General features: G+C 44.3%; 1 protein-coding gene across 1 annotated transcript in view; it reads left to right on the top strand.

The window, feature by feature from the left end:
- Creb3l2 (cAMP responsive element binding protein 3 like 2) overlaps positions 1–18,214 on the top strand; it is a 123,656-nt gene that overhangs the window by 85,681 nt on the left and 19,761 nt on the right. Inside the window, exons 3-8 of the mRNA XM_004851238.3 lie at positions 4,895–5,070; positions 6,604–6,691; positions 10,218–10,402; positions 11,685–11,831; positions 12,738–12,796; positions 14,148–14,216. Coding sequence (XP_004851295.1) covers positions 4,895–5,070; positions 6,604–6,691; positions 10,218–10,402; positions 11,685–11,831; positions 12,738–12,796; positions 14,148–14,216 — 724 coding nt within the window. The remainder of the gene's footprint in view (positions 1–4,894; positions 5,071–6,603; positions 6,692–10,217; positions 10,403–11,684; positions 11,832–12,737; positions 12,797–14,147; positions 14,217–18,214) is intronic.

Here is an 18,214-nt window from a genome sequence, read left to right as displayed (position 1 = left end):
TCTTCGTTCATTGTTATCCCCCTAACTCATAGAGTACATTTGTCATTTTGTTTGCTCTAATTTGATATTTACTTGTACAAAACAACACCCAGTAGTTCCAAATGAAAGCACTTTTCTCTAGTTTCAGCTACCACTGGAATGTTGTTCTCACCAAACTACTTACTGGCTGACTTTCTTAAATTGCAATCATTTATTTTATGATGTAACTGGTAAGTCTAACAGCCTATCTAAAGAATATTTATTAACATCACCATTGATCTTTAAGAGAATTATTTTGGAAACCAACACAGTTCCTAGTTGCAATAGATTCAGATGTAGTAGATTTAATTTCTAATTCATACATTCAGCCACATTGTATTAGCTAGAAGTGTTGATACATAACAAACCATGTCAAACTTCATGACTTTAAATAAAAATCTTTTTGTTATTATAGCTCACTTGTCTGTGCCTGGCTAGGATTTGATTGGTTTATGTGGACGTTGGCAGGGTGACTCTACTAAATTCACTTATGTCGTCAAAGCCAGCGGATTGTTGGCTGTTAATGACCAAGCTCATCTGAGGGTGGCTTTGACCAATATGCCTGTCATCGTGCTCTTGAGATCAGTAGATGATTGTGGTGTATCCTTCTCATAGTGATGATAAAACTACAGGAACGTAAGCCCACTCTTAACAGGCACATCTCAAGAAGCTACTTGTGTTAAGAAGCTGACATGCCATTGGATAAACTAAGTTATGTGGACAACAGGGGGTTACTAAAAGATTCCTTGGAAAAAGACACAGATGGAGGGAGAGTGAAGACCTGAAGCAGTAATGAAGCTTATCTGCGTGTATTAGGAGGCATTGACTTGTTGAATCAAGAACCTCTAGCTGTACCCCTTGGGCCATTTGAGTTTCTATCCAATAAAAGCCACCCTACAGCATAAAGTAGTGGAGGCAGAAGCAGCCTGTGTGCATGGGTGCTCACCCAGGGACAACAGTTCCCTAATACAGACAGTTTGTCTGTAAATACCATAAAATATGAAGAATAAGAAAAAAAGACACAGTTCTGAATGATTGTCCAGATGTGTGTTTACTGTTTTGGCATATATCTCTTTTACACTATATTCATTAATGGTATATTATTCTCAGATTTTTCCTTATTATTTTCCTTATTATTATTTCTTCTTATTATAAACCTTTCCTTTATTACTGCAAAGGCCTTACAAATGTAACATAAAAGTCTAGGTAAATATTCCATTACACAGATGCACCATAATTGATTTAACCTTTTCCTTGTTATTTAATATTTTGGTTATTTCCAGGGCTTTGTGATTCAAAATAATGACATAGCATATTTATGCATAGATCTTTACCCACATGTCGAGTTGCTTCCTGAATGGATATTGGCAGACATGCAGGCATCTGGGTTCCACTGCTAATTTCAGTGTGATTGGGGCTTGCATGTCCGTTTCTACTCTAAAGTGATTCTTCGAGGTTATTTGATAGCCTTACACCTCTTTCTAACTCTGAAACATCTTTCATGATAGAGGACTACATTGCCAGTTGGAGTGGTACATGTTTTCCTCAAAAAACCTCAGGGAAGGGGAGGCAGCTTCCTAAGACCTCTTACATGGAAGGCTCCATTGTCTTTGTAAGACCTTTCCTTTTGCAGGTCAGGTATCAGTGTGTGCTCTACTGCCTCTGTGCCCTGAGAGAGCAGTGGTTACAGAGCACTGACCGTTAAGAACCTATAAAGTCCTGACCTGCTTTATGAGTGTGTGTGTGCTTTGAGAATGGTTCACAAGCATGGAAAAACTGACTCCGTTGCCCATCTTCATTTTGTCTGATGACTTCGTATTTACATTTCACATTTAGTTTTTGCCTTTTCTTTTGTTTGCCTTGTGGATTAAATTGGATCTCAGTCACCTTAATTACTCCTTCAGATTAGGGGGCCTTCTCATAATTTCTTGGTAATTGCAGGGGACTTTTCTCAGGGATGTTCCCTTCCTTTGGATCTCAGTATGCACTGAGGCCATACTGCATCTTACTGTCTCTCTGCCAGCCTCTGCCTGAGGTAAATATTGCTCAGTTTGGATGGACTTGGAGTGCTGATTTCAGGAAGCAGAGGCATGCATGTCTTGGTGGTGCGTGGAGACAGTGTGAGCTTTGCCTTCGCGCTCCACCTCTCCTACTCGCCAACTCTCTGGTCTGCCCCAAGCACGTCTCCCTGGGAGCAGACAGCCTTCTAGGTCCTGATCTCTTTTTGGGAGAGGCCTTTGTCTGCCTTTGGTCCATGGTCCAGTTGCCCCTCTAAGCTGAGTTGAGGCTGCCTTCTGGGCCAGCAGAATTTTGTGCAAGTACAGTGTGGCCCCCCTCCTCTGGCTGATGTCAAAAGGCCCTTTGTTCCCTGACACCCCCTCCTTTGCTAGGATGTCACCCACACCCGACTAGTGACGGAAATCCCCCCATCCACCACAGTGCTTGGCAGCCTATAGAACTCACTCTAAACACAGCATCACATCATGCATGTGAACCTGCTTCTGTGCTTGAAGGAAGCTGCTTCTAAAATGCAGTTTTAGTAGTTGTTAACTTTAGCCTTTAGCTCCTGTTTTCACTGTTCCTTCACCACCTAGCTGTTCTGAATGGTTTTCATAAGAAAACTGGAGTCAGGTTCTTGAGTGTGGGTTCACAGTGTCAACAGATTTGCTTCCTTGAACAATAATGTGTCACTAAGCCTGTGTGGTGTGTGTTTAAAACATTTTTATAAAGGAGAGGAACTTCTCTGCGTTATTTATGCTTCATTTTTACTAAAATTGGTATCAGGCTAGGGGTGTGGATTTTGGGAACCACTGGCTTGTGTTTTCTTGCTCTGTGTCTATTTCCAGGCTGCTTGGCTTTCCTTTCCTGTGCCTCCCTGCTTTGCCAGGGCTGTGCTGAGGTGCTAGCTCAGAAGTAATCTGGAGTCCATGAACTTCCAGGAGGACATACGCTCGGTGATGGAGGTTTTCTGTGGGGTCCGTGTGGCTGCTTGGCTACTGTCTGTCCCCAGTCCTAGTGATAATCATGATGGCCTGGTAACAAGGCAAGACCCAGAGTTGCCAAGATCACACCCTCTGCCCTGGAGGTGTAGTTCCTCCCTTTCGGCAGAGGGTAGATGTTTTTACAAACTCTGAAGATTCCCAAAAGCTGAACAAAGTGTCTAGAAGTGTAGTTCGGATTGAGGCATAAAGTGGGATCACAGAGAAAACAAGAGGGCAAAACTAGGGAGTGGAAGAAGAAAAGGAAATTGTCCCTGCCGCAGTCCTGGGATCCTGGGTGCCAACCATTTGCTTTCTTTCTTTCTTTCTTTCTTTCTTTCTTTCTTTCTTTCTTTCTTTCTTTCTTTCTTTCTTTCTTTTTTTAAATTTTGATTAAATACTTTTCAAATTCTGCTGTTTATTGCATTTGATGTTTTTCTTTTTGTTTTTTGTTAGGACATGTTTTGCAGTACACAACGATTACATTTATTGTGGGGAGATTGTACATGTCCAAAACACATCTGAATTTTTTCTCCCCTACCTGTCCCAGCCCTCCCTGCTCCCTCCAACTCCTGTTTCCCTTCCCATTTACAAAAGCCCTATGTCCATTTTTTTTCTGTAATTCTCCCTATTTAAATCTCTTTTCCCTCCCTCCATTTCTTGTTCCCCTTCCCATTTGAAAAAGATCTCTCTACTTCTTATTATCTTTTATTTTGCTCTTTATTTATATTTTGGGTTTCTTATATAAGTGAAACCATGTAAAATTTAAGCTTGTGTGTCTGATTTATTTCACTTAACACTATGTTCTCAAGATGTGTCTACTTACCTAGGAATGTCTCAACCTTATTCTTTATGGCAGAGTAGTACTCTTTTGTGTATAAATGCCACATTTTCTTCATCCATTCATCTGTTGATGGGCATATAGACTGTTCCCAAGATCTAGGTATTTTAAATTGTGGTCTTATAAACATGAGTATGTATATATCATTGTAATATGATGACTTGAACTCTTTCAGGAAGATAACTAGATGAGGAATAGCTGGGTCGAACAGAATTTCTAATTTTAGTTTTCTGAGGAATCTCCATAGTGATAATACTAGTTTACACTCCCACCGGCAGTGCAGAAGGGTTCATTTTTCTCCACAGCCTCAAGAGCTTTGGTTATAATTTGATTTCTTGGTAATAGCTGCTCTTTTTGGAGGAAGATGGAATGTCACTGTTGTTTTTGTCTGCATTTCTCTATTGGCCAGCGATGTTGAGCATTGCTTCATGAATTTAATGGCCATCTGCACTTCTGTGTTTATTCATTTGAATTGCCCATTTTTTGATTGAGTCTTTATTTTGGGAGTGTCTATTTTTTAAAATTTATTCTTGAATAAATAGCATACGCACTTGGTTTTAAAACCAAAAGGCATGACTCATTACACATTGCCAATATTGTTTCCCATCTTTTTCCCCACTACCTAGTCTCTGTCTTGCTTTGCCTAGAAGCCAAGTTTCTTTCTTCTATCTGTCCCCCTCCCAGTGTCTTTGGCATAATGTAATGCAAGCAGAGACCAGTGAGGGCTCTTACATTGCTACCACTGTCTCAACTTTATTCTTTTTCTTGTGCAGAATAGTACTCTATTCTGTATAAATGCCACATTTTCTTTATCCATTCAACTGTCAATGGGCATATAGGCTGTTTCCAAGACCTAGCTATTATAAATTGTGCTGCTATAAACATGGGTATGCATGGATCCATCCACTTATCTCCCTCTCACATGCTTTATTTCCTTGTATCCTCCCCTCAGTAATTCTTTGTGGAGCTTTGTTCTTTAGAAAGGTCAGTGGTCATTAATTTTGCTTGCACCAGATGCTCTAGCAAGCTCATGTGTGTGCTTGTCTTCTTTCCACAGAGGAGGCAGAAAGTGAGAAATGGTACTTGTCTACTGACTTTCCTCCAACAACCATCAAGACAGAGCCGATTACAGAGGAGCCACCCCCGGGACTTGTTCCCTCTGTCACCCTGACCATCACTACAGTTTCTACCCCTTTTGAGAAGGAGGAGCCCCCTCTGGAAGCAAATACTGGGGTATATTCCATTTTCTTCCGTATATTAAGGTTGGGTCAAAAGATACTGAGCTCCATTCTCCAATAAGGCATTTATTCTAGTGATGGTACATATTTAAGGGCAGGCCTACAATTCTACGTAACTATACAGAACTATATATATATATATATATATATATATATATATATGCACACATACGTATACATATTTGTTAATATATCTATACATATGTATACATGTTTATTTACATATATGCATATATAATGAATATGTTGATTTGGGGTCAGCATTGATTATATTACAAGATTTAAAGGAATTGTCCAGAAAAATTAGAAGTGAAACTTAATTCATTTTTATTGTTATCGCAAACTGAAAACACTGATAAATACTCATGGTAAAAAGCTCCTCATGGCACTGATTTTTAAGCCAGTGGGAGGGCAGTGGATAAGATGTTGGTCTAGTTCCTGCCTCACAGTCCCATGGCTGTTGGGGGTGCTACTTTTCTGTACAATATTTAATTTTCTGGGGCACTGCTCAATTCTGGAATCTTCCACCTACTGATTCATGTTGTGTTACCTATGAAAAGTATGAGAAATGAGGAATTTATTCCCTGTTCATGTCCATGCCTCTAGCAAGTAGAATTGAATTCTATTTTGTCTTCTCTCTGGATATTTTCCAGTGTCTGACAATTAACCAGAATCATCCTTGTAAATCTTCCAATAGAGGTTGGAAGCCAGTCCTAGTTTTCAAAGCCTCAGCTTATAAACATTGGCACCATTAACATCCATGAAGTCTAATCTTCTATGAGCAGGATGTGTTGTCTCCCTGTTTGGGAAGAGGTGACAGAATAAGTAGAGCATGAACACACCACGGCCTCTTCACTGTGTAGATGAGGGGCTATAGACAGAAGACCTGTGCCCCGCCTCCTCACACACCTTTCTCATGAGCTGCCTGGTCTGTTTGCTCTCCAAGATTTTAGCTCGGCTGATTCTTTTTTTTTTGGTACCGGGGATCAAACTCAGGACCTGGGACTTGTTGTGAGGCAGGTGCAGTGCCACTGAGCTAAATCCCCGGGCTTCAGCTATTTCTTGAGTATGCATGTAACTGACTAAGCTCAGGCTCATGCACAGCCTTGCTCACTGTGTGGCTGAACAGCTCTTTTCCTTTCCTTGCTGGTAATTTCATGGGTAGAGGTCATTTGGGATCTTGGAGAGAAGGGATGTGTCTAGGTGTACAAACCAAAGGACAAACTGGAGGCCTTGTGACCTTTTAAAAATTTATGAATTATTTCATGATAAAATGCCTTCAGATTTCCACAAAAGCAATAGAAAGAAACACTGATAAGTGAGCCTTAGCTTTCAGGGTTAGAGTTTAGAGAACTCCATTAGCTGTAATGGCAAACTTGGTTGGAGAAGATTGGGAATTCAAATGACTCTCTGGTAAAGAAGCACCCACATCCCCCTGAGCTCCAGAGAGGGGCTGGCCTTGGAGGCAGACTCTGAGGACAAACAGCTTTCTTATCTTTAAATACCATGTTTGAAATTCTTCCTGCAGGTCGACTCCTCATGCCAGACGATTATTCCGAAGATTAAGCTGGAGCCTCACGAAGTGGATCAGTTCCTGAACTTCTCTTCTAAAGAAGGTGTGTCCACTTGGCCAGCTGTCCTTCCTTTACCTGTGTGGTCACTTGGTCTGCAGAGAAGGGGTCAAGGGCAAGAGCATTTGATTAACTGAGTCCACAGGTGTAGCTTGCTTTGTGGAATAGCTCTGTTCTTAAAGAAATCTTGGTTCCAAATACACACATTTTAAAATCTATAGATTATTTCCCTTAGGCACACATAATTCCCAGCTAAGTGTTACCACACTTTTGTTCCTATCCAGCGTGACTTTTCAAGCCCTTTCTAGATGGCTATGAAGTGGGTACGGGTGACGACACCTACTGTCCTTATGCCCTCCTTGTGTGAACCGCACAAATACTATGCAACATGCAGTGACACTTCCTTAGTGAAAACCTCTGCAAAGTGAATTCGTACTTTATCTGCCTGGCAGTGTTTTAAATGCTGATACTGGGTGACGACAGCTGAAAGGAGCCTCCTTCCTCTTCAGAATTGTTCATGGCCTCTCTTTGGTTTCTTGCCATCTGTTTACGACTAAATGATGACAGACTCGAAGTCATTTGACTTTGCTCTTTCTGTACATCCTTTTCACCTTCTTCCCACCTTTGTTCTCCCCCCGAAGCCCACAGTTAGGGTCCAGCACACAGCCCCTGAGCCTCTTGGAGTCCTGGGAATACAGAGGCATCTGCACAGATCCTGTTCTTTTCAGCCCTGTGCCTTTGTCCATGCCACCGCCTCCCTTTTATGCATGTCTTTTTTTGTGTGTGTGTAGTGCTGGGGATAGAACCCAGGGACTCATGCATGCTAGGCAAATACTTCACCACTGAGTTGGTTGCAAACCTGGACTTTTTATTTTAATTTTTTTTTCCGTATTTTGAGACAAAGTCTCACTAAGTTACTCAGGCTGGCCTTGAATTTGCAATCCTCCTGCCTCAGCCTGTTGTGTAGTGAGGATTACAGGCATGTGCCACTGTGCCCACCCAGCTTACACTTACAATACATGTTTAGAAGTACAGTTCATTGTATGGCCAACAAATAAGAAATTGGCATATGCGATTGTTACAGAAGAGGATATAGTACAATATATAAATATGTGGGTGTTATGTATGAGTGGTTCTCATGGAAGTATAAGCCACATTTGGTCCCTTAGGAACTAACTAAAGATTTGATTTGTGACCATTCCATTAGGGTTGGACTTTTATTGACGTTTACAATCAGTAAAAAAGGATTATATCTTTAAAAATTAATAATATTGACTAGAGTCTATATTGAGGTATTATTTCTTTGCATTGAATGGTATACATTGTGGCTTTGAGCCTTTGAGCCTTTGAGCCACTTTTAAGTAATTCCTTTCATTTTTATGGCTCTGGGTATTGCTATCGAATGCATGGCGCTCTTTTAATTTATGTTGCAGTGTGCTTCAGAAGGTGTCATAACTATAACAATAGATCCCACAGTGGCTTCAGAATGCAGGGTCACTGGAGGAGAAATGCTTTGAGAATCAAGTAAATAGCAGTCCTTCCTCATTGCTCTGGATAGAGAGATAAGGAAATTCAATATCCTTGCACACATCAGAGTTTCTAGGCAAAGTGGCTCGTTCTGGCTCTTTCAGTAACCCAAGAGCAGCATTTCAGATGATATTTAGTCATCTGACACCCAGGCACCTGCGGCCAGATCAGCAAGCTCTCCATGGGCGGGAAAGGTGAGATTCAAGTTCACTTTACTCTCGCTCTTCCTGTCTTTTGTGGGGAAGCCCCAGCTTGGAACAGAGAAAAGTATCAGAATGACTTGGCCCTTCCCAAGCGAGAGGCATGGGAGCACTAGGTGCTTTTACTAGTTTTTGGAAATGTAACAGGACAGTATGGCTGGCAGCTGGTACCCCTGATGAGTAGTTAGCTCCCTGCTTCTTCTTTTTTTTGTTTTTTTTTAACAGCACTGATTGTTGAACACAGGGCCTTCACACTCAGCCACCTCCCCGAGCCCTTTTCAAAAATTTTTTTGAGACCAGTTCTTGCTAACTCCTTAAATTGCCAGTCTAGGCTTGAGCTTGCAATCCTCCTGCCTCAGCTTCCCAGAGTGCTTGCATTACAGGTGTGTGCCACCATGCCCGACTGCTTTTATTTTTTTGTCATACATTGCCTATGTCTATATGGCATCGGGGATACCTTGCTTAACACTTGTAAGCCTCCTCCTTGCTAGCCAAGTCCATACATATTAAGGTACACACTTAACCTCCTTAGCTGCTAGCAGTGTTGGCAAGAGTGCTGGGAATAGAGTATACAGGATTGTTCTAGAATATTTTTTAGCTTTAAGAGTGCCTACAGGCACTGAAATGGCCAGGGAGTTCTTTGACAACACTTTGGCAGAGAAAAAGAGAAAAAAGAAGCACTTAGAAAACAGTCGGATGTTGGGGAGAGAGAGAGAGAGAGAATGAGAAATATCCTGGAAGATGGCTGAGGAATATCTCATTGCTGTGACCCTGGATATTCAGGTCCTTCAGTAAGATGGCGAGCCACCTGCTTGCTGCTTGTCATCCCTGGGGCAGCTAAGGGTGGGGCCACTTGTCTTGGGTCAGTGGTTGTGACTCCCATCACAAGTAGCACCTTGGGCAGCCTCTGTCTGAAGAAGGGACGAGGAGAGGACATGCCTGGGTGTCACCCTGGCCGAACAATCCTCTGCCAGGTGGGCCGAGCGTGTGTATGCAGCCAGGCATCGCGCCCAGCTCCGCACTGCTACACTGAAGGCTTCATTGTCCTGGGGCCCAAAGGGACTTGGGGTGAGGGCCCCGCAAAGGTTATCGCCCCTGGCTCAGCAACAGGGGCTGGTGTGACAGAAATATCCACTGTCCAGAAAAAGAGGGAGGGAACCTAGGAGTGCTTCCCTGCACCCCTGGACTGCCTGCCTGTCACCCAGAGCCTGGGCCCTGGCAGAGTGCGCTGTACCCCTGAGGAAAGGCCTGGGCCTAGCCGGTGCCCTGCACCCCCGTTTATTTTTCCCGTGCCTGCTCGTCCATCTAAAGGTGTATTTCATGTTTTCTGAATGAAGAATGCCTGGCTTCTTGCCTGTGGGCCCAACCAGGCACATTCCTCCAGAAACAATCACGCTTTTCTCTAAGCGCCCTGTGAGGACTCCCAGGTTTTGCTGTGTCTTAAAAAGATTTTCTTTTCAAGTGCATAATGCATTCGTATCATTTACAAACCAAACTGCATCTAAAAAGAATGCAGTGAAACTTGGCAATACTCTGTCAAAGTCCCTCGAGTTTCTCCCTGCCTATCCCGGGTCACCCCCTTATTAGTGCCTGGTGTATACTTCCAGTATTTCTGCCAGGACAAGCGAGCAAGTACTTCTCTCCTTTTCCACACAAAAGGAGGGCTGCTGTATACACCTCTTCTCCACCCCACCTCCCAGAGCAACACACCTTGGCCATCTTTTGGGGTCGGCTCTGTCCAGTTGTCCCCAGTCCCCTGGTGGTACACAGGGCAGGTTCACCCCTCCCCGAGGCCGGCTCTGCTGCTGCTCTGACATGAATGAGACGGGCTTTCTGTTCTTCAGCCTCCGGAGACCACCTGCACTTACCGCCCACCCCTCCCAGCAGCCACAGCAGTGACTCCGAGGGCAGCCTGAGCCCCAACCCGCGCCTGCACCCCTTTGGCCTGCCTCAGGCCCACAGTCCTGCCAGAGCTGTGCCCCGGGGCCCCTCTGCCCTGTCCAGCTCTCCTCTCCTTACAGCTCCACATGTAAGTATTTCCGGGTCCTTCTCAGTAGAATGAACCTGCCTCTCTCTCTTATATCTTATTTAATTTTGGGGGGTGCGATATTGGGGATTGAACCTAGGGCCATCACACTGAGCTGCATCCCCAGCCCTGTTTATTTTGAGTCTCTCTAAGCTACTGAGTTGCTCAGGCTGGGCTTGAACTTTCGAACTCAGCCTCCGTAGTGCTGAGAGTAGGCGTGTATCACTATGTGGGCTCGAGTTTGACTGTTTAATGAAATTTCTGTGTAATAAGTGTCTTAGTCTGTTTTGTGTTGCTGTAACAAAATGCTCAAACTGGGTATATTATAAAAATTGTACTTTATTTAAATTTGCTAATCATGATGTTGTAAATTGACTACAAGTTTTTAAAGACTATATAGAAACCAACTCACTCCTAAGAAAGATAAAATGTTAATGATCCCCCCTTTTCGTTTTTTGAAACTAGAATCCTTCTGTATGTGAGAGATGAAGGAGGACTTGGAAGCTCTAAACTCAGTCTCTTGTCCTATTCTCTTTCTGCACGTTTTAACACACCTTTGGTTAATATTACAGCTAAGCACTCAGTGACTCTGATTCTTCCATGAGTATCAACTCAGTCTCATAGTCTCAGTCACCAGCTACCTAAGAGACGGGGTTAATTTTGGGTCCTCCATGGGGTAGGACATGGAGATGGTACTCAGTAGCAGGCGGGTGTCTATGGCGGATATAAACACATCCTTCTACTCTGGGCTGAGCGAGATGCGCTCCAGTGCTCTTGATCCTGGATGGACAGCCAGAGGTGCCCACAGACAGGGCCTGTACATCTCCAGGACTCAGATGCCATAGCTCTAAGTGGAGCTGGGGGCAACCTGGTATGTAAAGACCACATTACAAAAGTGCATTTCCGCAAGGAGAACCACAAAACTCTTGCACAGAGCCGAGCTCCAAGTGGACCCTTCTTCCCTCCAAGGTCAGGAAATCTCCAGGGATATGAGAGATGAATCCTATACTTTTACTTTTGATGAGTTAGGTAGAAGGGTGCTTCATGGGAAATAATGAGTAGAGGCCATGTATCATTCCCCTGGAATTACAATCCTTGGGTTAAAGCACTCATATGAGGGTTTCTTCTCCATCTTTATTTCCACTCCAGAGCAGCCATTCTTCATGCAGAGCACATAGGAGTCCTTGTCTTGCACAGACTGTAAGACATTATGGCGGGGCCTCTCATCCCATTGGCACACTCTGCCCTTCTCCTCTGACCCTTCTCTGCTCCTTGGTCTGCACAGAAACTACAGGGATCAGGCCCGCTGGTCCTGACAGAGGAGGAGAAGAGGACCTTGATTGCTGAGGGCTATCCCATCCCCACCAAGTTGCCCCTAACAAAATCAGAGGAGAAGGCCCTGAAGAAAATCCGGAGGAAAATCAAGAACAAGGTGAGCCCCTCAAATCTGGGCACTCCTGTGGGCAGAGACAGCAGATTTGAGCCAAAGGTCCTCCCTCCCTTCCTAAGGACCAGCGCTACCCTGTCCCGAGATGGGGACCAGGCTCGGTCCTTCCCTTCCCATGGCCAGAAGAGGGACACCCTGAACCCCCCACCCCAGTCTTCTGTAGCCCTGTCCAAAGCTCTGTGCACGGCACTCCCAGCTCAGCGTGCATTCCCCTTGCTGCCCAGTGACCTATGCAGGGCAGGAGAAGGTATTAGAACCTTTACTCACATTTATTTTTTAAAGTCTCAACCTTTTAGATTTCACTTTTCTGATGTCCACAATATTTTCCCTCTAGTACACACATACACACACACACACACATCTATTTTTTTCTTGCTAGACATTTTTGATTACAAATAACTGTGCAGTCCTATGGTGTCTATCTGAGCTCAGCAGTTGCCCTCTGAAGTTAACCAGGGCTGGCAGAGGCAGAGCAGGAGGGAGGTGGCGGAGTAGGCAGAGCTGGAGAAACAGTAACTCCTCTTCATCTGTGTGTAGAACCGGCCTGGAGTTTCTACATGTCCAAGCCCAGTTGCTTTATTTAATATCATAGTTGAGCTAACCAAGGTCCAGAGCGTTGGCATTGCTTCTGAGGCATTATCAGTGGTTTGGGCCTTACAAGTTTGTTTGGGCTCCTGAGAGGCCAGTGGCCTTTCTGGGGGCCCAGGCTGGTGGCAGATTGGTGACAGCAGAGGCTGCTCAGACCAGCAGTGACAGAGGTGGCCAGGAGATGAGCCAGCAGGTCAAGCAGGTGGAAGGTGGTCGCCAAAGTGAGCACCTGTCTTTTGCTCTGATGCCTGTCTTTCACTCCCAGGTCACAAACTCATCCTTTCCCCCACCGTTTCTTCTCAGATTTCTGCACAGGAAAGTAGGAGAAAGAAGAAAGAGTACATGGACAGCTTGGAGAAAAAGTAAGCGTCTGAGACTATGTGGGCGGGGCAATATTCACAGAGAGACTGGGTGGGCTGTGTCTGGGAGGAGCGGAGAGCCTCTTTCTGACCACCCTCAAAGCCCAGCTTATTATCTGTGTCTTGCCTGCCATCTAGTGGTTATTTGGGGAGGGACGGTCTAACCACGGCAAGAAGTGAAAACTACCCTCAAGCCAAGGGTCCTGAGCGAATGGGGGCACCCTTTCACCCGAGGACAAAAATTGACACTGTGAATGTCCCTGGAACTCCTCAGAGGAGACACACTATTTCAGCTCAAAGCGGCAGTTGTGTTTCACAGGCTCCCATTGCCCACACTACCTGGGGCTAGAGAAAGCAAATGTAAAAGCGAGTGAGGTTCCATTCATTTTCTGACCACCATAATTCATGTCCAGGTGAGTGGGTGACTTTTTGCAAAACTGTGAATGCGTGCTTTATTGTTCTGAAGATGATAGAGGGCCATTAGAAAAGTACAAATTAAACTTGTTTTTCTGCTACTGGGGATTGAACCCAAGGCTTTCACACTGAGCTACATCCTCAGCACCCTTAAAACATTTCTTTATTTTGAGTTGGGGTCTTGCTAAGTTTCTAAGTGGCCCAGGCTGGGGTTGAGCTTGAAAGACTCCTGCCTCAGCCTCCCAGAGTGCTGGGATTACAGGTGTGTGTCACCAAGCCTGGGTGCAGTTCTTATTAGCCCCAGAAAATAGTTCTCCAGCCGAACAGCTGATATCTGGATAATGAAGAAGCCCTGGATGAGAAACGAGTCTTGCCATTGTCTGGGGAAAGCAGTGGTTGGCAGACCCTGGCTGGTTCTAAAAGTTCTACTGAAAGTTATGGTGTCTATCACCTGATTTAGGGTTAAGTAGCTCCATTTCATTCTGTTGTTTGTCGTTAGACATCCAGACACAGGGCAGTGCCTCGAAGATCTCTATACAGTCTCTTCTGAGCCTGCAGATTCCAGGACCCAGCATCCTGGTCCTGGGCTCATGTCTTCCCTGTGCCCCTGCCCAACCCTATGGCTCTGGATCAGTGTTTGTGGTAAGGAGTACAGCCAGCAGGCGCAGGCCAGGGAGAAGTATGAGCACAGCAGGGAAGAGAGGAGAGGACGGGCCTGCAACAAAGAGCTCGTGTGATGTACCACCCCATAAGCCTTCCAGCATTGACGCCCTTGTTACTCAACACCCCCTTTTTTCTATCTCCTCATCTCCTTCCCAACTCAGGTGGGCCAACTACTCCCCCCCTCCCTTCCCAGATCCCATCCACCTCCACACAAGCCTCCGGCTGACTGTGTGCCCTAGTGATAACAGTGGATTTCCTTTTTCTCTCTCCTCCTTAGAGTGGAGTCTTGTTCAACTGAGAATTTGGAGCTTCGGAAGAAGGTGGAGGTGCTGGAGAACACCAATAGGTAACTGTTGCCGTAGTGAGAGCTGCCCAGATTGCCTGATGGAAATCGGGGAGGAGGGGATAGAAGCCAGGGCCAGAGAAGGAAGGAAAGTTGGGGTAGGGGCTCCCATTAAAAGAACAGCTGCTCTCCGTCTACCTAGTCCTGCGAATTGTGCATGTGCATATACACATGCATATATACAGTACACACACACACACTCGTGTGTGCAGTACAGACATGCACACACAACACACATGTACCCTTACACACACACACACACACACACACACACACACACACGCACACTCTTTACTTTTCCTAAAAATGGAGGATTGATGGAGAGGCTGAACATGACAAGGACTATTGTAAGGAAGTTTAAAAAGAGACCTAAGAGGAATAAGTCCTTAAGTCTGATTTTCCTGGAGACGACACCAAACTTTAGAGGTGGACAAGGAAACACTGACCATTTCATTGCCACCATTAGTAATAACTGGTGCTTATTCATTTAAAAAAAAGAGAGAGAAATGTACTTTTTCTTAAATGTTTTCAATTAATAAATTACTTTTCAAGCCCATTTTGAAAAACTAGAAATGAGACTAAGTTAATGGGTTCTTTCACCACTTGTGCCAGGTACTGTTTCAGCACCGTGTAGATACTAACTCATTTAGCCCTATGAGTAGTACTGTCATCTTCCTTAAATAGATGGGGCAACTGGGACTCAGAAAGGTTAGTGATTTGCCCCTGGGTCACACAGCAAGTGCTACAGCTGCCCTGGAACCCTGGGCAATCTGGCCCTGGAGCCTCAAGAAGGGCGGAGCATAGACATTTAACTCTGGATGGTATCCAAGGAGCTAAGGGAGGGGTAAGAAACGGCCGCTGAGAGTTTCATCCACAATGTGTGTGTTTGTGTGAACACAGGAGAGTAAAGTATGCACTCACCAGAGCATCTTGTCACTTTATTGTTATAGCTCCAACACAGCAGAGAAAAATTGTTTGGAATAAGACAAGATGAATCAGTCATTTCAGAGCTCAGCACGAATGCCTCATAATTTTGGAGAGATGAAGGGGTCAGGGTGAATCTGTTTGTATGTTTTGGTAATAACATTGCATCTGATGTGATTTCCTGGATCCCACTGGCTCCCTAAACAGCAGCTAATGCACTTGGAGTGTTAAGCTACCAGGTGAGGGAGTGTGAGCCTGGGAGCCCTCTGAGTTTCCCCTGTTGGTCTGGAACCTGGCACATGTGGCACAGGCTGGTAGAGCGCAGTTCACCTTGAGTGCTTTGCAGACACTCCCAGTGCTTTCCAACACCACTGTCGGGCTGTGGCTTCACTGCTTGCCCATGGCTGTCAGTCCCCAAGGCCTCCATCTCTCCTTTGTGCCCTTACCCTCCTTCCTGTACCCCACAATTTCTGGAAGCTTTGCTGGTTCTCTGGGTCCTGCTCCCCAGGCAGAGTCCATAACTGGCTTTTTCGCATTGTGTGCAGATAGGAGTTCCCAGGATCCTTCCTAGCACTTGCTACTGGGAAGCCCCATGTTCTTAAGTGGGACTAATCTTGTTAATGATAGAGAAAAGGGGAAGAAGAGTATCAGGAGACCCTGGAGGTCCCTAGGACTCCACCGTCAGACCTTCGCTTGACCACATGGGGGCAGTAGAGTGCAGGAGGGCTGTGCTGGGGCCCAAAAGGTGCCTGGGAGGGAGAAGGGCTCAGAAGGCGGCCTGGCCTGGGCAAGGGGCTTCCCTCCCAGCTCCAGCACTGTGTCTGACTGATGATTGATTGATTGATTGATTGATTATCTTGAACATTTTTTATTTTTTACTTTTGCTTTGTTTGAATCAAAATATCCAAATAAGGGCTATACGTTCTGGTTGGCTGATAGGCCCATTATGTATCTTTTTATCTTCATCTGTAAGTTCTCTTCCATATAGTGGCCTGTTTCTTGTAGAGAACTAAGCCAGTCTTCCTATACTTGCCACAGCCCCACCGTGCTCGTGGTGCCATTTAGCACAGGCCACTATACACTGTACTTTGTTTTTGTTTTTGATTTTTGATATGGATTCTTCATAGATTCTGCTATCAGGAGGTACCATCAGGAGGTACCTAAAACCTGGCTTTCCAGTTACTGGCAATTTCTAATAATTGCCTAACCAGATCAGTACCTTAGGGATTTGGAAATAGCTTTATTTCCAAATTATTTACATCAATTTCTCTTAGTAGTTACTAGCAGAATACTTTTCCCAAGTAAAATCTTTCATCATTAATGAACACAAGAGTATACATATCTCAACGAGGTGCTAATTTCATTTCCTCTAGGAATATACCCAGTGGTAGATTACATAGTGAGACCCTGTCTCAAAAAAATGTTTTGAGGAATCTCCACAGTGGCTTCTGTAATGATTGTGCCAGTTTACACTCCCATCAACAGTGCGGTATTCCCTTTGCTCCCTTCCCTGGTCCTCACTTGTCATATCTTGCCTTTTCAACATCCTAACAGGTGGAGGGATGATAGCTCACAGGATTGACTTGTATTTCCTTGATAATGAGTAATGTTGGGCACCTTTTCATATACCTGTTGGCCAGTTAATATCTCCTTTGGAAAAAATATCTCTTTAAGTCCTTGGCCCACTTTTTCCTGTTTATTTGTTTATTCTTATTTTGCCTTTGAGTTGGGTGAATTCCTTATGGATTTTGGATGTTAACCTCATGCGATGTCCAGCATATGGTTTATAAATGTCTTCTACAATCCATAGTTGGCCACTTTGTGTTTTTAATTGTTTATTTTGCTATGCACTTTTCAGTTTGATGCATTTATTCATATTTTTAAACCTAAAAGAAGAGGCACACATAATATATGGCTATTATAAAAATTTTTAAATGTATTTTTAAAAATCACATTCCTTTTACTTAGAGATATTTTTACATTTTGGGATATTTTATATGTGCACTTTATATTGGGCATATTCCTTTATTTAAAACTGTTTTAATGTAACACAATACACTGGGCTCTTTTTCCTGTCCTGTCAGTATATATGTACAGAATTTCTCTTTGAATCTCAGTCTTAAACATCTAACTCTTGACACAGGTGTCTGAGGCTTCCCGGGTGGTGGGTGGCTGTTACTAAATGTGACCACGGCTAGCCTGGGTCACCTGTTAAAGCAGGGAAAGTTTTTTGTTTTGTTTCAGCTTTGTTACTGAGCTATAGTTGTCAGATAAAATACTGTATTTTTGAAGTGTACAGTGTCATGATTTGATATATGTGCATATTGTGAAATCATCACCGCAGTCAAGTGAATTATCACACGCATCACCTGTCACTTTTACCCCTCTCTCCTCTTGTCTCTGTCTCTCGCTCCTTTTGAAGGATGCGGTGCTCAAGATCTATTCTCTTAGCACAAATATACCTGCAGCATTGCTAATTATAGTCATCTGCTGTACATTAGACCCGCAGAGCCTATTCATTGTACAAGTGAAAGTTTTTAACCCTTTGGCAAACATCTCCCCAGCCTCTGGAAACCCCGCTTCTACTCTCTTGTTTCTCACTTTGACTGTTTTCTTTAAAAATTCCCTGTAAAAGTGAATTTGCTTTTCTTTGTCTGGTTTCTTTCACTTATAAATCGGGAGTGTTTGCCATTGTTGTCCACTCTGCTGTGTCCCTTGCCTGCCGGGAGCCTCCCCTGAGGTCCATACCACTGGCCCTGTGTGTTCTCTTCCTCCGCCTTCTTCTCCCTCTGCACAACTTCCCTCTCCTTACGGACCACCTTTCATGGTGGGAATGGCTGACAATTGATTCCTTACAATTTTTCCATGGATAATTTTATGAGAGAGCTCCTAGGGTCATAATATCTAAGACCAGTGGCTTTAATGTGTTTTGTTTTTGTTTGTTTATTTTGAGAGGCAAATAAGTCAAAGGGGAGCTGCTGTATTGGAGCAAGGGCAGGGGTGGCAGGCCTGTCACCCTTCCTAATCCTTCCTACTGCTCTCTGCCTTTCTCCTCCCGTTTCCTGCTGAGGTTGTAC

This window comes from Heterocephalus glaber, unplaced genomic scaffold (assembly GCF_053883595.1).
Source record: "Heterocephalus glaber isolate CG9 unplaced genomic scaffold, H.glaber_assembly_v1.0 deba00000621, whole genome shotgun sequence".
In the NCBI taxonomy this organism is placed as follows: Eukaryota; Metazoa; Chordata; class Mammalia; order Rodentia; family Bathyergidae; genus Heterocephalus; species Heterocephalus glaber.
This window is presented reverse-complemented; position numbering and strand designations above follow the sequence as displayed.